The 23,659-nt window shown below is 44.5% G+C and overlaps 1 protein-coding gene across 1 annotated transcript; it reads left to right on the top strand.

Annotated features, from left to right (window-relative positions):
• The first annotated feature begins 968 nt into the window (after positions 1 to 968).
• Positions 969 to 23,636, top strand: LOC115080687 (uncharacterized protein C6orf136 homolog). Its single transcript, XM_029585044.1, has 6 exons — positions 969 to 1,326; positions 2,159 to 2,770; positions 19,696 to 19,784; positions 22,310 to 22,510; positions 22,595 to 22,664; positions 23,008 to 23,636. The coding sequence occupies exons 1-6, from the start codon at positions 1,195 to 1,197 to the stop codon at positions 23,149 to 23,151; spliced, it is 1,248 nt and encodes a 415-aa protein (XP_029440904.1). The 5' UTR covers positions 969 to 1,194; the 3' UTR covers positions 23,152 to 23,636.
• Positions 23,637 to 23,659: the final 23 nt, after the last annotated feature.

Genomic DNA, 23,659 nt, shown 5'->3' with positions numbered 1-23,659 from the left:
CAACAAATTCCAGAGTTTAATTGTGCGTTGAGTGAAAAAGAACTTTCTCCGATTAGTTTTAAATGTGCCCCATGCTAACTTCAAGGAGTGCCCCCTAGTCTTTCTATTATCCGAAAGAGTAAATAACTGATTCACATTAACCTCTTCTAGACTTCTCATGATTTTAAACACCTCTATCATATCCCCCCTCCGCCCTCTCTTCTCGAAGCTGATAAGTCCTAACCTCTTTAGTCTTTCCTCATAGGGGAGCTGTTCCATTCCATTTATCATTTTGGTCGCCCTTCTCTGTTTTATTCTCTATTCCTTTCCTAATAATCCCAGCATTGTTTGCTTTCTTGGCTGCTGCACACTGAGCAGAAGATTTCAACATATTATAGACAAATGTCATTTTTTTGTATAGTTTTGGTAAAATGGAGAGACGGAATACAAGAAGCTGCTATTGTCCTGCTTGTCTTCCACCCCCCCAAAAAAAAAATTGGGCTCCTGGTGCTGTACCTTATGGAAAAATAAGCAGCTGTTAAAGGGGAGCCTTTCGGCCAGTCCTGTTTTGGATTCTTCTCAGATCATAGTAAGATTTGTATTTCCTGCTTTTATAATGTGACATAAGGGCTTCGGTTTATCAAAAACTAAAAATAAAGCTTGGGGCAAAAAGGCTTCCTCCTTGAATGGAGTCACTCGACACGTTGTGGAATAGCCTTAACGCAATGCGCACACTGTACCTCCAAAGAACGATATGAGAATAAACTAAGGAATACTAGGACGAAATTTGGGCGTGAGACCTAAGCGGAAGACAAAAGCCCACCTCAACCACAAGCCCCGGAGAGAAGACGAGCAGGAGCATGCGCAGTTTAGACGCATCGCCGCGCAGGCGCATTTAGGGCCTCGCGCCGCTTCCTGCGGCTGGGAGCAAGACTGCGCAGACGCAGTTAACACACGTCCGGGGGGAGGGGGGGTGGAGAAGGGCGGCGCAGGCAGCACTCATACGCCCTCTCTGCGGGCAGACGACGAGGGTTCGCGCAGGCGCAGCGTGGGGGCCGGTCGAGCGGTGACGTCAGGAGGCGACGGTTACCGGCGCGAGGGAGGAAGCGTGTGTGTGTGTGTGTGTGTGTGTGCGCGCGCGCGCGCGTAGCGACCGTTAAGTAGGAGGCGCGAGACTGTACGGGGGGGAGGGGGAGCTTCTTCTCCCGTCCGGGAATGTGGCTGTGCCGCTGCGGCCGGGCCCCGGGAGCGAGAGCGGGGGCCTTGCGGTTGGTCGGAGGAGCTCTGCAGCCCCCGGGGCCCGGCTGCCCCCGCCAGCGGCGGCTGAGCGGCGAGAGTCCAGCGCAGGTGAGTGAGCTGGGCCCTGGGGCAGGGACTGCTTCCCACCGTCTCCTCTCACCGTGAGGGAGTGTATGGGTGGGCATAAAGGAGGCGTGGCCCGCCTGGAGGTGAGGTGAAGGGCAGGGGAGGCCTCCCGCCGTTCTTCCGGCCCTCCTCCCGCACCGTCAGCCCCGCCCCTCTGTTTATATCCGTCTCTCCCTCCACTTCCCACTTACTAATGGTGTCTGTCCCACCTTACGACCATTTCACTCCCCCTACTGGCTTTCCTGCGCCTTCTCTCCTTATTACTATCCTTCCTCCCCCCCCCCCCCCCCCCCCCCCCCCCGATTCTTCCTGGCTACCCTTGTGGCAAATGAAGGCAGAATAAGACCAAAACTGCCTCTCTTCCCCCTCCCCCCAGGTTATACACGTCTAGAAACGTCTTTCCCGCCCTGTCATGTCTTTTTTTTTTTTTTTTTTTATTATTATTATTATAAGGGGACAGTGCCTGCACCTCTCTCTGTCTCTGCCCTGTAAGCACAGATCTCCTTTCACAAACCAAGCTCGTGGAAGATGGCGGTACACTGCCCTTGAGTGGTTTCCCTCCTTATATTTTTAGGGGCCATGTTGTTTTATTTATTGTTTGTGTTGTGCTTTGGAGGACACACACTTGCAAAGCCTCTGTCCCAACCCGCAGTTTTGACTTTAGGTGGTTTGCTGAAGATGAGCTGGTAGCAGCTATGGGATTGGAATGTGTCTCTGCAGGGGTCCTAGCCCCCCCAGGCTCTCAGCACGATACTGGACGTGCTCCTAATTCTTGGACTCCCTTGGCTGATATTTCTTTTTTTTCCCTGTGCAGCACCGGAACTCAGGCTGGGATGCTGTCCGATATCCGTCAAGGAAGCCCCTGCAGCCAGATCCTCATGTAGCATTGGCTTGGAGACGCTGTCGCATGGAGCTAGCCATGGTTCCTATTCCTGCATCGTACTATGGACTGTGTCCCACGGGCATGCTGGAGAAAGATATCCCACTCCCTTTTCACACCAAGGCTTGCAAGGGGAAGCTCAGTATGTGCTTGCTTAGGGACCAAGACCATGAAGCCTTCTCTGCTCTTCTGCACTTGGAGAAGATCCAGTGTCAGCCAAACATGCACAGCCAGCATCCATCACCACTACTGCTACAGCCACCCCTGGAGCTCCTTATTGATGCCATCACTACTGTAGATGGACACAGAGAGGATGACATTGTCGTGGAGCACACAACCTGTGACTTGAATGACAGCTACTTGGACGCCTTCCGCAGCCTCTTTGACAGTGAGCTCTGCAGGACTCCGTACCATGCTGGTGGCCTCCGCCCCAGCCAGCTACTCTCCTTCCGGGCACAGGGAACTACAGGAGCAGATCACAGGAGGGGAGAGAGCCCTGATATGGAGGAGCATCTCTCTGTGATGTATGAGAAGCTGCGGTGTGAGGTGAGCACCCTCCTGCCATAAAACTAGCAGAACTACTTAGTGCTATAGATCAATACCCAGGACTTCATTAGTGTACATGAAGCAGAAAAACTGTTCCTAATAAATAAGCACATTATACTGCTGCCAGAGAAAGCAGTAACTGATCAGACAGCAGCTATAGGTAAAGCAACTAATTAGAAAACAGCCCCATTGCTCCCCAGCTCCTTTTTTAGTAGGTGTTATATTTGTTTGTTTTATTATACACTGTTTTGGCCAACCTTTTTTTTAGGGTGGGGCAGCAGAATATAAGTGAATGAATAAAATAGAAGTCTAGTTCATATTTCCTGTCTTAGCATTCAGTGAAAGGGTTTGGCAGAGGCTCTGCTGTGTAGTACCAAAAGGAACAATTGAGTGCCTCTCAAGCTTTAATAGAGAGAAAATTAGAGCTTTGTGCCTTGCTTATTTCTGTAGTATGTGGTGAAGAGGAAAGCCAGAGATAACTGGAATCTGTGGCATTATATCAAAGCACCTAAAAAATAAGCCACCAAGGTTACCCATATAATATACTCAAAAAAAAAAAAGGGGGAAACCCAAATAAATCAATCGAAAAATGAAGGCTACTACTGTTACATTAGAGTTCTTTAAATTTTTCAAATCTTATTTAAAATGTTTCTAAGGTGTTAGCAAGCCAGACAGCGTGTTCAACTTTCAGTGAACCACCCCATTTATTCAGTCATCCACCTTGTTTCTTTGGAATGTGCCAAATTGTGTACTGATAATGTGCCAAAAAAAGTTTAACAATTTTTATAACAGTACCTAATCCCTGATGGTTATTTATTTTTTTAGGTTTTTTATATACCGGCATTCATGAACGAGTCACATCATGCTGGTTTACATAGAAACAAGGGGTGCATAGAATAGAACTAAACTTGTGCAAGGGGAAGCAGTTACAAAAAACAGGGGTAAGATAACTGGGAGAAAGAAAGAGGAACGGTGGGGCATAAAGAATTGTAAGGGGATAATTACTTAACAATAACTTAATGTGTATTTACAGTAACATTGTTACAGTAGCAGGTGATGGTTATGAGTTGTCCGGGAAGGCTTGTTTAAAAAGCCAAGTCTTGCAGAAAGTTGGTAGGCAGGGTTCTAGTCGTAGATCAGTGGGGATGGAGTTCCAAAGTGAGGGTCCGGCTGTTGAGAAAGCCCAGTCTCTTGGTGGTGTGTGTCCTGTGGATTTTGTGTTCAGTATCTGAAGGGATCCTCGGTGTACTTCTCTGATTGGTCTTTGAGAGATATGAAGGCTGAGTGGATATTGAAGGTGCAGGGAGGTGTAGTGATGGATTGACTTGTAGATGATGGTGATAGTTTTGTAGAGTATTCTGGCTTGGATGGGGAGCTAGTGAAGATTTTTTTAAGATGGGTGAGATGTGGTCTCTTCTTTTGGAATTTGTAAGGATTCTGGGCACTGTGTTTTGTACCATCTGCAGCAGTTTGGTGTATGAGGATGGAAGTCCCAGGAGTATGGCATTGCAATAATCTAATTTTGTGAAGATTATTGCTTGAAGTATGGTTCTGAAATCTTGAGAGTGAAATAGAGGCTTAATTCTTTTTTTTTTTTTTATTGTTTATTTTATTCAGGTACTTGCCCATACAAATATACAGTAACATCAGGTCATAGCAGTAACAGCATAAGCATTCAAATATCAAGACATACACACATATGCAAATACACATATGCCAACCAAATCTCAAGAGTCAGGATCATGCCCGTGCTTGAACCCATACGCTTCTCTCATCAGTGCAGGGAAAAAACAAACATCTATCAGAAGTCCATACATCACAAACCCCTGTCATCAAGGAGGAACACTCCAATATACAGTAATATATGGAATGTAAAACCGTTGAGATCCTGGTAGCCTTAGAAACGTAAAAGCCGGATGTACACACATACAATAAGAAACAAATTTCTATAAGTTAGACATCCTTCGATATGTGAACATTATGGTTCGTCAGATACAAGAAACATATACAACCTTCAAGCATATTGTGTAACTCAAAAAATTGTAATGTAGCCCTAGATTTATGGCCTGTACAGTGGGGTCAGATCTAATCGGGAAGCCCCATTTTCTCAGGTATGTGGTTAGACCTCATATAGTCTGAGGCATCTCTTTCCCTCCCCCCCCCCCTCAGAACCAGTGTCATCACTAGGATTATAATTCTGAGTAATGCTATAGTTTCTTATTAAGCTATATGAACGCACCATGGGGTCATGTACTGGCAGTAGCCTCTGTGTATGAGCCTGCATAGGTAGTCCCAAGTCCCATAGTCTGGCCCAGGTGCGATGGAGTACCCTGTGTTTGACACCGCTAGACATTACGGGCTATTATTGGCCATAGTCATGCTAGGTGACTGTTGATTCCAGAAACCTAGCAAGAAAGGGTTCCCACATTTCCTTAATATGTTGTTGCTTACGTTCAGATTTTTGTTGTCCCATGATTTTATCAAAACTAGCCAATTTGAGCATCTTATTTATCCAAACTCGCAGGATTGGGGGTTCTTTTTGGAGCCAGACTGACAAAATCACTTGCTTAGCTTGCACTGCTGCCAAAGAAATAAAACGCTGCCTGCTCTTTGGAATTTCCTTCATAACCTCTTTTGTCTTCCCAAACAACCAAAAACTGGGGTCTGCTGGTAAAGAGAGATCGTAACATCTTTGACATATGGTCTGCACCTGCTTCCAAAAACCCAATATCTTAGGACAAAGCCAAAAACTATGAAAATAATCCCCTTCTGATAAGTCACACTTCAAACAAGTAGAAGAGGGAGTAATCTTCATTTGAAAGGCTTTCTGCTTAGAATAATAAAATTGCCATATAAATTTGAATTGAACTTCACGTAAACTGACATTTTCAGAGACTGTCGGGATAGCTTTCAGATAGTCCTGAACGTCAGTTATGGAAATGTCCAGTTCTGCTTGACTTGTCCACCTCTGCGCTATGACCTTAGGCAAAGAAGATGGTGTATGTTTTCTGAGAACCTGGTCAAAAAACGAACATTTGGGTTTCCCTATCATTGGACCGAGAAATAGAGATTCTAAGAAGGTGTAACCCTGAGGAGAAAAGTTTTGTACTCCTAAGGAGGTTATGTAATGGCGGACTTGCATATATGCATATATGTCATTATCGCCTAAATCGTATCTTGCTTGCAAATCCGAAAGTGTGGATTCTGTGTTGCGAGACATTCACAAATTGACTCAAATTTTAAACCCTTGGTACCCCATTGTCTGAATCCTGTGTCTCCAAGTCCCGGTGGAAATTGAGGGTTGCCACAAATTGGCATTAAAGGGGTCACCAGGCTTCGAATACTCTCCTGAGTACATAAACTCTCCCAAGCTTTCCGACCAGAGTCTAGAATAAGGAGCAGCATAGTATCGGTCGGGATTAGGTGTTTGGGCACCTGTATCAAAGCTGCCATGGACAGCCCATGTGACCAGGCCTGCAGATGTGGTGTAGAAGAGTGATAAGACGTGTCAGCAAACCAGTCTTTAATGTGGCGTAGCATACAGATTAGGTTATAGTGCTTAATATCTGGACACGCAAGGCCCCCACTGCATTTAGGTTCACAGAGGTGTCTCCATGCTATTCTGGCCCTGCCATATAAAACTCCGGAGTGCCTTCTGAATCTCTTGGACATCTTGTTTCCGTAACCAAAGTGGTAACATTTGAAGAACATATAGCCACCTCGGCAGTTCGTTCATTTTAAATAATTGGATTCTACCGGAAAGGGACAGAGGTAAGTGAGACCACCGTTGTAACCTGTCCTTAAAATTCTTCAGCAAGGGTTGAATATTTGTTTGATAAATAGCAGTGATATTAGAGGGAATTAAAGCCCCTAAATATTTAAGGTGTGGATCTGCTCACTTTAAAGGAAAACCCCCTCTCCAACCCTGGTGAAAATTTCCAAATACTGGTATAGCTTCGGACTTGTCGGCATTAATTTTTAGACCTGAAAAGGATCCAAAATTTTTCTGGTGTTCTAGGACTGCTGGCAAGGAGCAGAAGGGGTTGGTGAGGAATATAAGCAAATCAGCAAATGCCGCAACCTTAAATGTGGTGTTGGCCACCTCCATCCCTGTGACCGTATCATCCCCTGAAATCATGCGAAGCAGTGGGTCCAATGATAAAATATATAAAAGTGGCGATAAGGGGCAGCCTTGTCTAACTCCCCTTTGAGGAATGAAAGGCTTAGTAATAGAGCCATTAACTAATAGGTGAGAAGTGGGATGATGGTATAGTAATCTAATATATTGAATATTATTACCTGTGAAACCAAACCTGCCTAAGACTGAAAATAAATAAGGCCATGCCACCCTATCGAACGCCTTTTCCGAGTCAAAACTAATTGCCATAGAGTCTATATGATGTATGTAACTATAGGCCATAGCCGTAGTTAAATTAACGATATGGAAACTTGCCGAGCGCCCTTTAACAAAACCCACTTGATTGGGAGAAATAATATGAGGGAGCACACTACTCAACCGAGTGGCCAGTACATTTGCCAGCAATTTAAGGTCACAATTCAGCAACGATATCGGCCGGTAGGAAGACTGCAAGGAAGGGTCTTTACCGGGCTTTGGCAACACCGTGATATAGGCCTTGTTAAAAGTCGGCGGAAAGGCATTGTGAACCAACCCGTCCTGAAAGAGGACAATGGGATAGAGATCTGGGAACTCAGAATTTTAAAATAATCGTACGAGAACCCGTCAGGTCCTGGTGCCTTACCCACCTTACTAGTTTTAATAACGTTGAGGCTTAATTCTTTTTAATACCTGTAGTTTTATTTAGTGGTTTTTTTATATACCACGGCATGTTAATAACATCACCTCGGTTCACAAACAGTAAATTAGCAACAGGCTTTACAGACAATATGAATTAATGAGAACATAAATTAAGCACAAAATAAGAACAATTAACACTTAAACTATGGATTAGCATGATCTAAAGTTAATGGCAGATTTAAATGAATATAATTGTGAGGAAAGCGACTGATAAGGTGAAGTAAAGTTTAACAGTGGTATACAAGCAGTAGGCAGAGATAGATAAGCGAGTTAAAGGATTTTAGAAACATGGATAGGTACAAGGCGTTTCAGTGACGGTTGATTATTGGTAGAAAGCTTATTCAAACAGCCAGGTTTTGAGATTCTGCTTGAATTTCTTATGGCAGGGTTCCAGACGCAGGTTTGTGGGCATTTTATTCCAGATGTTGGTTCCAGCCATAGTGAATGAGTGGTTTATAAAAGCTTTCAGGTTCAGATTGTCAATAATTGCTCCTGGATTTCTGACTTGAGAAGATAGGGGGATGGTTGAAGTGTGAGTGATTGTTTTCAGGAGTAATGAGAATTAGTTTGGTTTTGGCAGAGTTTAGGATGAGATTTAAGCTGGAGGTCATTGATTTTTATTTTATTTATCTCAAACACCTGCCATGGCCAGTGTTTTGCTTGGTAAGCTTCATCAGGGGTCCATTCTAGGGAATTAATTCCGTTTAACGGGCCAAAATGGCCATATAAATGCAATAAAAATTTAATTTTAACAAAAAATTCATTATATTCAGACAATCTTAATACTCATCTGCACAGCCTTGAATAAACGATACCTTCGACGGACCACACAGGTCTGTGTTCTTTTGTCATTTAGAAGGGGAGACTGGAAGGAGGAAGTCAATTTAAATGTCCTACATAATGACATCACTCCAAATCAGCCAACCTGAAAGAATACAGAACATGATTTTAGCATCTTTTTGTGAATTTTTACTTCCTTGTATATACCCGGATCAGTCTAGACTCCTGGGTTTTGCCCCCCCTCCAGCAGTTGGAGACAGAAGTTAGAACAGACTCTGCCCTATACTTTGAGGTGCCACCTAGAGTGTCAGTATTTCTCTGTCTCCAGCAGATGGTGGAGGTGCAAATCATTCAGTCTGGATTAGCTAGTATTTAGTTTAAAGAAAGATTTTTCTCTTGAGTCTAGCATATTAAAGAAAAACAAAATACTGTAACTTAGGAGAGGAGTAAGAAGGAAAAGAAAGCTCAGGAGCCTCCCAGGGGGTTTGGCAGGTCCTGATGGGACCATCCCCCTATGTGAGGCTGAGGAGCAGAGGGTTGAGAACCCTGTACCCTGCCCTCTTTGGCAGTCTGAGGGTGATATGAGAGCCCGGTTCACTCACCCTCTGCAGGGGACAGGTCCTATTTCTCTTAAAAAAAAAATCTGAGGTAACATTTTATTTTTGCCTTTCTGGACCTCTTCATTTCCCCTCCATGGCGTACTGCCGGCTTCCTGTGGCTGTGCTTCTCACTGGGCTTCTTTCTAAATTTAGAGCTCCTCATCGTGCTGCAGCCTGCAGTGCTTGTGGGAAGGCGCACGCGCGGCTCTCCCGTGCCAGCATTTGCTCAGACTGCCTCCCGTGGGGGGGGGGGGGGGGGGGGGGGGGGGGGGGGGAGGCACTTTGGCGGCGATTCAAAATGTGTTTTCCCGCAGAGGCCAAGAGCCTGGGAGGCTCGTTTGGCAGCACCAACCTCCTGACCTGTTCCCACTGAGTGTGGGAATGGAAGACATTTTGGAGGTTTTCAGAGTGCAGGAGCGAGCAGTTTTGGGGGAAGGGAATTCCCCACCACCATGATCACCATGGCCAGGAGCCTCTGGAGGGGGGTGCGATGCAGAGCCTGATCAGGAGAACACATTGGGGGTGGGCCCTCTGATTCTTCTTCCTCATTCTCCTCAGATTGTGTCTTACTGCTTCACAAGGCTTTTAAGGCTCGCAAGGCAGCTAGGAAACATGGTATGAAGGCTCCTCGTTCAGCCCCGGTGCCCTCGGCTGGGGTCAAAGAGGATATTTTGTCCCACAAGCAGCACAAACCCCCCCCCGGGGGGGGGGGGGGGGGAAGGTAACTTCATCAAAACCTAAACTGCCACTCAGATCTGTATCTTGCCCCACAGTTCGTCTTCGGAGGTTTTGGGTGTTGATCAGTCCCACTTGCTGAATCCTCAAGGTCTGGATGCAGATCCGGACGCTCAGCCTCAGCCTTCCAAGCAGTCGAAGGCACAGATGATCAAATGAGATGATCTAAAGGTCATGTGTTTGTTCCGAAAAGATGAGTTGGGACCGCTTATTCCCACTATCCTGGAAGAGTTGGGGATAGTGGTTCCTCAGGAAGATTCAAGGCTGGGAGCCATTGATCCGGTGATGGTCGGTCTCTGGGGCCCAACTCGTTCTTTTCCTTTTCACATGTCAGTCACTGACCTATTGTTTCGGGAGTGGGTCACTCTGGATTTGGCTTGAAAGTAAGCTGAGCCATGAATAAATTGTATCTACTGCCAGAAGACATCCTGGACCTCCTCAAAGTGCCCAAGGTGGATGCAGCGGTCTGCGCAGTGACAAAAAAAGACCACCATTCTGGTGACGGGAGCCACAGCCCTTAAGGATTTGCAGGATCGCAAATTGGAATTGCAGCTTTAAAAGATTTTTGAAGTGTCAGCTCTTGGTGTACGTGCCACTATGTGCATCAGCTTTGCGCTGAGGGCCAGCCACTGCTGGGTGTAGTACTTGCAATCGGTGGCATCCCTTTCTGAGCCAGATGTTATTCAGGCCGGTCAGCTGAGGCGGCAGTCGCTTATAGTGCAGATGCACTTTATGATCTTTTTCGCACTTCAGGCAGGACTATGTTTGGCTGTCTTGACCCGTAGACTCCTATGGCTCAGGAATTAGTCCGTGGATGTTTCTTCAAAAGCCCAGCTGGGATCCTTACCCTTCAAGGGAAAGCTACTCTTCGGTCAAGAGTTGGAGGATATGATTAAGTCTCTGGGAGAGAACAAAGTCCATAAGTTACCAAAGAATAAGCCCAGGGCGAGGGGATCCTTTCCACAGCAGTTGAGATTCTGGGGGAATTGCCATTTTCGATCCTCCCGATCCTCTGGTTCCTCGTGGCAGGATCCTGGACAACATTCTTGGAATCAGTCCTTTCGTGGCAGATGTCCTGGCAGAGACGGAGCCCCACAGGTACATGGGGTCTCAGATCCACACAATGAAACTATGCCAGTTCACTCCTCCATACCGGAGATAGGGGGCAGGTTGTCCTTTTCTTAGAGGAGTGGACCAATTTGACCTCGGATCAGTGGGTCCTAAATATAATAGAACACGGTTATGCTTTAGATTTCGCTCGCTCCGCAAGCAATTTCAGTTGTCCCCGTGTTCCTTCCAAGAAAACACCTGGCTGAGCGCAACACCCTCAGATGGCTGCTGGACTTGGGTGCCATCATGCTCGTACCCACCGGAGAACTCATGTGCAGACGCTACTCCATTTACTTCATGGTACCCAAAAAGGAAGGTACTTTTCCTGTCAATAGCAGGGCTGAATTAGCCATGTTGTCATGGGACTGTCAGTCTTGTGTCGGAGGTGGAGCTTCACAAAGCTGATACAGAGCTTTGCTCTGTGCGGCTGCGCGTGTGTTCCCACGCAGGAGGACAGCTTCTCCTTAACATTTTTGGTCAAAGAATAGAAATAATCATCAAATTGTATCCAGAAGGAAAGACATCGAATACTATCTGGTTTCAAGCCATGCACTTGTGGAAAGATAATGTCCATCACGGATGGACATGAGGCCTGCTACTTATGCCTAGGCCCCAACCATGACCAAACAGTATGCCAACACTGTGGTTGGATGTCGCCACGGGCTTAACACCAGAGAGCGGCAAAAATTGAGAAATTAAAAATATCTTTCAGGATCCTATGCCCCCCCCCCCCTTGGAGGCTCACTCCTCCCCAGGCCCAAGGCCAAAACATGCCCCCTACCATTAGGAGAGCGACATCGCTAAACCAGGTACCTCACAGAGAAAGCCAAAACAAGCAAAAAAACAAGTCATCCAAAACATCGACGCATCATAGAGGAGACTCAGCCGAGCCCTCACATGCGTCAAAGACGACAGTTACCAGCTTCAAGCATCAGTCGCTCCGAATCGGCATCCTCAACACAAGTTCCAGGAAAACATGCGTCAATGCATTAGATGCACTAGAAGACCCAAAAGCGTTGATCAGATCATTCATCAACACAAAAATAGAAGCGAACTCAGATCACTGGTTGGCGCAGATTCCGACACGAGTTAGACGCATACCTTGGCACATGCATTGATGCAAAAAGAATCAGACGCTGGCGCAGGTTTCGGCACTCAAACCGAAGTAATCAAAGCATCCTGTAAAACAATTGAAGGTACATCACTCCAAGCACTACTACAGGAACTTCGAGTTACTTACAAAATCCTCAGAAAGACATGCCATTGAGACATCACCTCAGAGGGAACCAGCTCACACTCCTTCTCATCTGTCTAATACCTCGGAACCTACCTCTAGGCCTTCTACTTCACGAGATAACATTAGTCCTTCGAACCTAGAGGACACTCCACCTGATTCCTCTCTCCATAGACAGACATTCACCACCTGGAATCACCTCTAGATTTGGAGGATGAATTAATCAGAGTATCATACTCCCCATCCTAATCTTCCTCAGAGAAGGTTTTTTCATACCTGTCTTCTGTTTCAAAAAGGAAACCTTCCTTGCCTCAATTGCAAGAACCATTACAGAAGCGCATCAAATTGAATCAACCTTTGATACTACATAAGCAGCTGCCACATGGGAAGCACTGATACCTTACTTGCTGCACGTCCACCCAACCAACCCTCTCCATTGCCTCCACAGCCATAAGTACACAACCAGCGATAGCCCAGTTATCCTCAGCTTTCTCTGTCTTCTTGTCCTCCTTACAGTTGGGATTTGGAAACCCTACGCAAATTCCCACCACTCCGGGAGAAAAACTCCCACACATACCATCGCCAGATGTAACTCCAATACTTCCACGACCTATACCACAAAGACTCAGTGATATCGCAGTTATCACCCCAGCCTATTACACCTAGGGTCGACTCACCTCAGTTACCAAAACAGCCTGACTCAGTACAGTCATCACCCGGATCATCTATCAGGTATCCTTTCAACCCTCCGGAAGGCCCCCAAGAACTGTACTTTCCGCCTGAAGACCTGACGTACCCAAAGTTTATAGATAAAATAGGCTCGATACTAAATGTGGAAATCCACAAACTACCGGATCCCAGATCAGAGGCAATGGAACTATTAAAAATTTTTGACCTTCCATCGGATCCCTCAGCTCTGCCATCTCAGAGTCTTGGATGCAGTACTGGAAAGGTCATGGGAGACACCATATTCATTTACCCCAATCTCCAGAAAAACGGACATGAAACTTAAGATGCAGCAGTCAAACTTCTATTCCTCCTCTTAACTACCTCACACTGATTGTAGTAGAGTCGGCCATGCAACAGGCCAAAAAGCCAGACTTCATATAAATACACCAGGTAAAGACAACAAGTGTCTGGAAAATCTTCCAATCAACTATGTTAGAAGCAAGAATACATCAACATCAATTCTACATAGTACAATATTTAATATGAATCCTTACAACTCAAGGAGTTCTGCCTGACAGACCCCACGGCTCAATCACTACAACTGGTACAGGACATGGAGGGAATTAGACACCTCTTATGAACGGTGTATGAAGGCTTTGAGATATCTTCCAGAGCTTCAGCATCGGCCATAGTGGCCAGACGTTTAGTGTGGCTAAAAGCTAGAGCTATACGTGAAGACGTGCACGATAAATTGGCTAACCTACCCTGCCGAGGGGATAATCTGTTTGGAAATAGACTCCAAGAAACTATCGCTCAATTAAAGGAGCAAAATGTTGCTGTTCAGGCCTTGACAACTTCCATATTACTTATGGAACTTTCTCGCCATCTAGAAGAGAGTGACATATAGATGCTCTTTCAGGTCCTATCCATCTTACAGACCTCAACCTTATACACAACCACCTTGACGACAACAACCTCAAAATAACAATGTAGAGGTAGACTGCAAACACAGCAACAGCAGGGTCAGCAACCTACAACTGCAAAGCCACCAACCTCTTTTTTAGTGTTGACAAGGCCACCACCCACCACGGCTCTGGGAGGGAGGATCACATCATTCAAAAAGGCTTGGACCACAATTACATCTGACTGCTGGGTACTAGAAATAGTCACTCTGGGCTATCAGTTACATTTCCTATCCAAACCCACCCTTCCACATCTAACTACCAGCATGGGCAATTGCTCCAATCACCTTCATTTGGCAGAAGAGATATAAACTCTAACACATCAGCGAGCAATATGGATCTTGCCATCATACCTCCACAATATTGGATTTTATTCCCCATATTTCTTGATTCCCAAGAAATCAGGGGGTCTGACCAATTTTGGACTTATGCAACCTCAACAAATATCTAGTCAGGGAAAAGTTCAAAATGGTCTCCCTAAAATCAGTTCTTCCACTCCTTCAACCCAACGATTGGATGTGCTCACTGGACCTAAAAGATGCCTACACACATATTCCAATGTACCCTTCTTCATGGAAATACCTGATTCCATTACAAGAAACATTACCATTACAAGGTACTTCCCTTCGGCTTCTCAGCAGCCCCGCGAGTATTCATGAAATGCATGGCAGTGGTGGCCCACCTTAGTCAACTAGGAATCCAAGTTTTTCCCCTACCTAGACGATTGGCTTCTAGTAGCATCAGATCAGATGACCCTACTGGATCATCTACAACAAACCATCTCTTGTCTTCAGAACCTAGGCCTTATTGTAAACTACAAGAAGTCCAGCCTAAAACCCTCCTGAACACTACAGTTCAAAGGAGCATTATTAGACAACCTAACAGAGCCTTTCTTCCACGAGACAGAAAATTATTACTTCAAACACTGGCCAAAGACCTACGTTATACGACCAGACCAACAGCCCGACAAATATTATCAGTATTGGGTCATATGGCTGCAGCCATTCACATGGTCCCAAACACACGTCTTCACATTCGTCGACTTCAGTGGGGGCTAAAACGTCTGGATGCACCACTCACAACCTATGTCTCGAAGAATCAACTTGACTTCAGACATGATCAGGGAATTAAATTGGTAGTTACGGCCACAGATACTTCAGAGAGGTACACTATTTACAATACCACCTCACAACATAGTGCTAACAACGGATGCTTCCCACAAGGGATGGGGAGCACACCTCAATTAGCTAGAAACACAAGGGCTTTGGATACCTCGTGAAAAGTCTTATCAGATCAACCTCCTCAAGCTCAGAGTGATCCGCAATGCCCTCAGAACCTTTCGGATACAACTGCAAGGAAAGAGGGTAATGATGTACACGGACAATCAAGTGGCCATGTTGTATGCAAACAAGGAGGATCCAGTTCATGGATACTCTGCAGAGAAGCACTTCTATGTGACTGGGTGACTCGTCACTCAATCCACCAGCAAGCAACCTATCTTCCTGGCACAGCCAACACATGGGCGGACAGGTTGAGCCGAATTTTCCACCCTCATGGTCTCTAGACCAACAGGTAGCAGACGACATTTTCGCACAATGGGGAACTCCATCCATGGACCACTTTGCCACAGAACACAACAGGAAGGTACCTCAATTTTGCTCCCTATTCCCCAGTCATCTCAGAACGGCTCAGGACACCACCTTACTCCTGTGGTCAGGAAGTCTAATGTATGCATTCCCTCCAATTCCACTGATAACATGCATGCTGCAGAAATGCATAGCAGAGGTGGCAGACCTCATCCTCATTGCCCCAGCGTGGCCGAGACAACCATGGTACTCTTACCTCCTTTGACTCTGACGCCTTCATTCCCTTGGGTCACAGAGACGGACTTCTATCCCAGGACCAGGGAGCTCTCCTCCACCCGTTACAGGACTCACTCCACTTGACAGCGTGGAGATTGAACTGTCGATATTAAGAGAGCAGGGGATATTGAAGGACAGCTGAAACATTATCTTAGCAGCCAGAAAGCCTACCAATTTAAATGGAAGCATGAGTCCTGGTGCTCCAATAATTATGATCCTTTTGATTGTGCTCCTACAAATCTACGAGATTACCTATTCGCCTTATATTTGTCAGAATTAGTGACTGCCTCAGTCAGGGTATATCTAAGTGCCATAGCAGCCTGTCATAGGCTTTTCCAGGGCCACCCAATCTTGCAGCACCCTATAGTTTCTAGATTCAATTGGGGGCCTATACCACCTCCAACCCCCAATATCTAAGCCACCAGTGGCCTGGAACCTTAACCTGGTTGAACTAATGCTCCCTCCATTTGAGCCATTAGACTCCACATATATAAAATACCTCACATGGAAAGTATTCCTGATTGCAGTAACTTCAGCACGCCGAGTAAGTGAACTTCAAGCACTGGTACACTATGAACCTTATCTTCAGTTCTTCCACCACAAGGCAGTTCTATGGACTCACCCTTTCTTCCTCCCGAAGGTGGTCTCAGCCTTTCATATCAACCAGTCTATAGAGCTCCCTACGTTCTTTCCAAAACCACATCGTAATGACAGAGAAATTACTCCACACCTTAGATTGCAAAAGAGCACTAGCCTGCTATAAGACTAGAACACAGATTAATGCGAGACCATTTCAACTATTCCTCTCCTTTAACCCAAATGCACCTGGTTGGCCAGTTGCAAAAAGGACTATACCTAACTGGATAGCTCAATGCATTCAATTTTGTTACAATAAAAGACACATGACACTGCCTGGCAAACCGAATGCTCATCAGCTTCAACTTCGAGCAATCTCCACCTCCTTGGCCCACCTGCGTCAAGTTCTACCTCTTGACATTTGTAAGGCAGCGTCCTGTCATCTCTACATACTTTCACATCTCATTACTGCTTAGACCAGCAAACGTCTCAGGATGCCAAACTGGGACGAGCGGTGTTAGATACTTTAATTTAATGACTCCATATTGGGTGTCCATGCCAGACAATTCACACAAAAAAAAACCCAACATACACTATATTTAGTGTATGTTCATTGACTCTTGCCTGCTTTCTCTCGATTCAGTCAAATGCTATATGTCCTACTTTAGCCCCAATTCCCAAGGCCCTTTGCCAATACCATGGTCTTAACCTAACCATTCTCTACCAGCCATGTATCATAGTTCGTTATATATATACACCCTGGTTTGTTTCAACAGTTTCATGATCCTAGTTCTGTATTCCTCTGTTTTATGTAATTGCACTATTTGAGGCACTGTTGTTATGTAAACAGTTTTGATTTGTAATCCTGTTACAAGAAATTCGGTATATAAAACTGTTAAATAAATATATTTAGTGTGACGAGGGAGCTAGGGACTCCCATGACTGCATGGCTAATTCATCCTGCTATCTATGGAAACACCGTTTACGGTAAGCAGACTTGCTTTTGACCCATCCTCGACCTAAAAAGAGTCAATCGGGCTCTAAGAGTGCCCCAATTTTGCATGGAAACTCTGCGTTCTGTGATAGCGTCCATTCAGAGGCGTATCTACACATGTCCATCAAAAGTATCTACGTTTCTCAATCCTCTGGCATCATTTTCAATTTTGTGCCCTGCCCTTCGGTCTAGCAACGGTGCCCATAGTATTCACCAAGGTAATGGTGGTAGCTGCAGCAGCTATCCGGAGAGAGGGTATTCTGGTACACACCTATCTGGATGACTGGTAGATTCGAGCAAAATCAGAGGACCTTTGCTGGAAGGTAGTACATTGTTGCCTACAACTGTTAAGCTCGCTGGGCTGTCAATCTGGACAAGAGTCATCTGGTTCCCTCCCAGTCCTTGAAGTTTTCGGGTGCTTGGTTAGACACCCTTTTGGGCAAAGTTTTTTTCTTACCAAGGAGCGATTTGCCAAGGTGCAGACTCAGGTGGAATCTTTGCGATCCATGCCTCATCCCATAGTCTGGCAATATCTATAGGTTCTCAGTTCGATGGCTTCCACTCTCGATCTAGTCCCATGGGCCTTTGCGCATGAGACCTCTTCAGTCAGCATTACTCTCCCGTTGGAATCCACTCTCCAAGCAGTTTCATCTTCTCCTACCCCTTACAGACTCGGCACATTCCAGTCTTGTGTGGTGGCTACTCCCAGACAATTTACATCGTAGGATGGACTTGGAGATGCCCTCTTGGACAGTGGTAAACACAGATGCAAGTCTCTACAGTTGGGGAGAAGTCTGTCAGGGAACAGCAGTACAAGGCCAGTGGTCAAGAACGGAGTTCTCCTGGTCGATCGGTTGGAGACCAGAGTGGTTCAGTTAGCTCTGCAGGCCCTCTGTCCATTGGTAAAGGGAACGTTCAGAGTCCCGCAGTTTTCAGTGTTGGATACGGAGAGTCTGTTCGGTAGTTATTTCATATTCTGCAGATTTATTAAATGTTCTCATAGTGTATGCCCTTATTACAGGGTGTGAGTATGGGCATGTTTTGTTAATGCTGTTACAGGTTTTCATTCCATCTGCTCCTTGGGGAGGGAAGTTTGTATTGTAGTGGAAGTTATGGTTTATCCTTTCTGCTTGGGTACAGTGTAATACTGACACTCTAGGTGGCACTTCAGGGTGTAGGGCAGAGTCCGTTCAAACTTCTCTGTCTCCATCTGCTGGAGGGGAGGCAAAACCCAGGAGTCTGGACTGATCCATGGTACTACAGGAAGGAAAATTAGCAGGTAAGAACCAATTTTCCTTTAATAGATAAGATGCGATGCTTGATCATTCTGACCTTTTTTAGGTACATTATTGACTAAGTCACAGCAACATAGTTCTCTCAAGTCGACTAAGGCTAAGCAGGTTCAATGTGAATCTTCATAAGTCTTCTGTCAGGTCATCTTGGAACAGCGGTTGCAGTCTTTCAGGTTGGAAGTTTCAATGTGAATCTTCAGAAGTCTTTTAGGTTGTCTTTCAATGTATTGGAGCAGCAGTTGCAGTTTTTCAGGTTGGCTGATTTGGAGCGATGTCATTATGTAGGACATTTGAATTCTTGACTTCCTCCTTCCAGTCTCCCTGTGTGGTCCAAAGGTACCATTTATACAAGAATGTGCAGATGAGTATTAAGATTGTTTGAATATAATGAATTTTTTATTGCAGCATTTATATGGCCATTTTGGCTGTTTAAACAAACTGAATTAATTCCCTAGAATGGACCCCTGATGAAGCTTACCAAGCGAAACAGCGGCCGTGTCAGGCGTTGTTTGAGATAAAAACCATCAGGAATTGGGAACTGTTATAAAAATTGTTAAACTTTTTTGGCACATAGTACACAATTTGGCACGTTACAAAGAAACAAGGTGGATGATTGAATAGACCGGGCGGTTCACTGAAAGTTGAACATGCTGTCTGGCTTGCTGACACCTTAGAAAACTTTTCAAATAAGATTTGAAAAACTCAAACGTAATAGGACTTTAATTATTGTTCACATTAGTAGCCTTCATTTTTCAATTGATTTGTTTGTTTCCCCCTTTTTTGATTATATCAGGAAATAAATCAGGTAGGGGCTCAATTTCCTGCGGTCCTTATCTTTGTATTTACAGGTTGAGACGAAGGTGGATAGAACAGAGAGTTTGACCAGAATTGCAGTGCAGGACTGAACCCTCATTTGTGTCCTTATACTTATCCTCAGTTTTCTCAACTGTGGATTGCAAGCTGGCTAAAAGATCGGAAACAGAGAGTAGGATTAAATGGTCAGTTCTCAAGTGGAGAAAGATAAAACAGTGGAATGCCTCGGAGATCTGCACTTGGACCAGTGCTTTTTAATATACACATTTTATTATAAATGATCTGGAATGGGGAATGAGTGAGGTGATCAAATTTGCAGATAACAAGTTTGTAGAGTTGTCAAATTACAAGCTGTGTGGTGGAGGGCCTGATGTGTCAGGGTTGTGAGGTTTTATACTGTTGCAGAATGTAAATCTGTATCCCACACTTGAGAGCAGGAGCCTCAACCAAGCGGCTGATCCTTTTTCTACTTTCTCTTCTCAGCTACCAAATTTCTTCTTGAAGACGCATGACTATGGCATATACACACAAGATGTGGAGTTTCACAATGAGATTTTGTACTTGAGGACACGGTCAGTAACCAGGATGTCTGTTGCCATCTGTTTCTCTAGAGTTCAAGCTGTGGACCAGGCAGTGCTCACCTGTCTCTTTCTAGGGGTTACCCTCTGCATACTGGGTTGTTCTTGCTTGTTCTCTTCTAGGGGTCAAGCTGTTTTTCACTTCTCTCTAAGGCAGTGATTCCCAACCATGTCCTGGGGACCCCCCCAGACAGTCAGGTTTTCAGAATATCCACAATGAATATGTAAGAGGGAATTTGCCTGCACTGCCTCCAAAACCTGCACATTCTCTCCTGCATATTCATTGTGGATATCCTGAAAAGCTGACTGGCTGGGGGTTCCCCAGGACAGAGTTGGGAGCCACTCATCTAAGGGTTACACTGTAGTGTGAATCTCACACATTTGCTTTTCTAAGGGGTCAAGCTGTGTACTGAGCAGATCTCTAGGGCATGAGCAGTTTTTGCTTGTCTGTTGTGTAGGGGTCAAGTTGTATACTAAGCTGCTGTGGCTCCTCTGCCTGTCCTAGAGGTTTATTTAAACAAATTTATATACCGTTTTCCAGTAAGGCTTACTGACCAAAACGGTTTACAACAGTAAATAACCTTAAGAATTAAAAGGTTAAAAGTTAATACTAAATAAAAACTTAACAGTAAAATAGGTATGAATAAAAATACAACATTTTAGGTAATCAATAAAAATAATGGTGACTAAACAGAGAATGGCCAATTACATTAAAAATTTTAAAGCAAGAATAAGTAAAGTAATATAATATAATACAAACTTATTTAGTCTTATTTACTTAGCTAAGGTGTTTCTAAATCTTTAAAAGCCTCTTGAAATAGGTTTTAAAAGCCTTCTTAAATTCCTTCCGGCTGCTTATTAGCCTAAGCGAGTCAGGCAATGCGTTCCACAGAATGGGGCCAGCAACCGAGAAAGCTCTATTTCTTGTTATACTCAATGCTGCATTCTTCACTGAGGGAATTTCCAATAAATTTCTACCTGTAGATCTTAGTTCTCTCTGTGGTTTATAGATATGTAAAGTGAAGCACATCCAAGTGGAGTCAATATTGTTCAACAGAGAATGGATTAACATGATGATTTTGTAATGAATTCTATATTTAACTGGAAGCCAGTGTAATTTGTGCAGAATAGGTGAGATGTGATGTTTTAATGGAGTACAGGTAAGAAGTCTAGCTGCCAAGTTCAGTATCAGTTGTAAAGGCTTAATAGTAGAATCAGGCAATCCCAAATATAAGCCGTTACAATAGTCTAGACCAGACAGAATCAGTGCTTGAAGCACTGAGCGATAATCATGAAAAAATAAAAGGGGACGCAATCTTTTTAGAACATGCAATTTGAAAAACGAAGTTTTAACCACTTGAAATGTGTTGCTTTAGTGATAAGTTAGTATCTACCCATACACAGAGGTTACGTGCTAATTTAGTAATCTGAATGGTTTCAGTACCTATGGTTAAGCAAGTTGGTGGGGCGTTGGTAGGGTTGGATATAAAGCTTAAACACAGAAGCTCTGTTTTCTTTTTATTGAGCTTTAGACGGTTATGAGCCATCCATTGCTCAATTGTACTGATATAAAGTTGGATCAGAGAAAAAGTATCTGCCCAGGATGACTTATACAGAACAAATAGCTGAATATCGTCAGCATAAAGTTTGAACTGAACATTCAATGCAGATAGAATTTGGCACAAAGGTAAAAGATAAATGTTGAACAATATTGTAGACAATGAGGAGCCCTGAGGGACACCGGTTGATTGGGCATATTTTTGGGAAGAAGAGGTGCCTAAATTAATTTGGCAGATGCGGTTTAAGAGAAAGCTTCTGAACCAGCTCAAAACTGTCGATTTGATACCTATAAGTTGTAGAGCAGACAATAGTAATTTATGGTCCAGCGTATCAAATGCTGCTGAGATATCTAATAAAATGACTACATAATCCGTATAAGAATCGAAACCTCTCAGGAAGGTGTCAAGAGGATAGTAGTAAGGTCTCAGTGGAATGTCCCTTCCTGAGCCCATGCTGACTCGGATGGAGTATGTCATGCTCGGATAAATAATCTTTTAGCTGGTATAAGACTACAGATTCCAAAATTTTTGCTAATGAGCATAAGGTGGCGATAGGTCTCAAGTTAGAGAAATCCATAAATGGAAGTTTTTTGTTCTTTAAAATAGGCAATATTGAAGTTTGTTTTAATGAGTCAGGGAACTTGCCAGAGTCCAAAGATTGATTAAGAAGTAGGCATAAGTAGTCAGGGTATTTTTCAACAATACTTTTTAGAAGAGTACCTGAACAAGGATTTAATGGCGAGTTAGAAATTTTTTGCTTGCCAACAATATTCTGAATGGACTTTGGAGTAATAGGATGGAACTCAGTCCATTCCGAAATTGCTAGTTGTTTGTAACTAGGATATGGTAAGGTAGCAAATTCCTTGGATATAGTTTGTTTTATTTTGAAAAAAATTTGATATTTGTTCACAGATTGAGTTGTGTACCTCATTTCTTTTACCCTGGTGTATGTCTTTGTAGGGGTCGTGCTATGTATCAGGTTGCTCTCACGCTCTGCCGGTTCCTGGCTTGGAATTACTTTGCAGATTTGCACATGGAGGTGCTGAAATTGACCCAGCACCCAGAGAATTGGACAATCCAGGCTCGCTGGCGGGTGACAGGTCTGCCCCTACACGTCCTTATGTTTCGCTTTTACAAGAGGGATAAAGCAGAGCTGTACAGGTGAGTACAGCTGGGAGATGGCCGCAACCTTACAGCCGCTTCTGTGTTCCCCTCCCCACTTTTACCATTCCCTCTATTTTCCAGGACTTACGATGCATATTCCACCTTCTATGTGGGGCCTGATGGCCTGATCTACCGCCACAAGGTTGATAAGGTGAGTGAAAGGGGCTTCAGATGCAAGTGTATCACTTTGTGAGCTGATGCCATCATTGTGCTGGGATATAGAACAACTCAAGTATGCTAGCAACATGTGACTGTTTGCTTCCCCTCTGGGGGATTTTTTAAAGCTATGGTGGGGGACAGTAGTTAGACAAAATTGCAACCCCCCAAAAAAAAAAACAAACCTAGTTTAAAGGAACATTACCCTACAAAAAATTGAAGGAATGTCACATGCATTCTGTTTTTCCCCTATTTAAGGTGTCCAGATTCTGAGTACCTATCATTATAGGTAGCCTAATTACTGAAAACACATACTAATAAATGTCTCTCCCACACAGCTGATGCCAGCCCAACCCCCTGTGATCAGGATGAAGAGCTTGTTAGCTGGCCTGCTGGTGGCTCTGGGAGTAGCAGAGAACAGACCTGCCTTGAACTTTCTACTGTGGCATCTGTCCTGGAGATCTGGGCAGAAGCACTGCTGAGAGCCAGGACTGTCTGGTAACTGAGGTACAGGATGCATGGTACCTGGTATTTTCCTACAGCCTCTTTCCTTACCTGTCGGACTCTCATTAATGGGGGCAGTGTGTGTGGCCCAGCCTGTACCAAAATCTTTTCAAAACAGATTTCAGGAATGGTTTATCTGAAGCAGCTTGGCTTTAGGGCATTGCCACATGGGCTGATGGTTGACCCAGAAGACAACAAGCCTAACAAATGGATACTGTGTTGTGGCCATAGACATATATAACATTCAGATTATGTGTGTAATATATACATGTGTATATTTATGACTTGTCAAGATGCCACAGGTACATACTCGCAAATGCTGCGTGTTCACCTCTTCCTTTGGCACCTGCCTGGTGCCTCTGCGATACAATCCTCATCTGCTGCATGTTCCTTACTAAAACCCCTCTGTGTTGCAAGAGAGAGAGAAGTGTGATGTACATAATTAAACTAGAAGGAGCATCCATTTTCTGCTTACTGAGTTTTTAT

The sequence above is a fragment of the Rhinatrema bivittatum genome, chromosome 19 (genome assembly GCF_901001135.1).
Source record: "Rhinatrema bivittatum chromosome 19, aRhiBiv1.1, whole genome shotgun sequence".
NCBI lineage: Eukaryota > Metazoa > Chordata > Amphibia > Gymnophiona > Rhinatrematidae > Rhinatrema > Rhinatrema bivittatum.
This window is presented reverse-complemented; position numbering and strand designations above follow the sequence as displayed.

Bases quoted from the DNA above. Each gene is read 5' to 3' on its own strand.
- LOC115080687 (XM_029585044.1), top strand. From the start codon at position 1,195: ATGTGGCTGTGCCGCTGCGGCCGGGCCCCGGGAGCGAGAGCGGGGGCC. The intron at 1,327-2,158 runs GTGAGTGAGCTG...TTCCCTGTGCAG, and splicing joins GCGGCGAGAGTCCAGCGCAG to CACCGGAACTCAGGCTGGGA. The intron at 2,771-19,695 runs GTGAGCACCCTC...TTCTCTTCTCAG, and splicing joins ATGAGAAGCTGCGGTGTGAG to CTACCAAATTTCTTCTTGAA.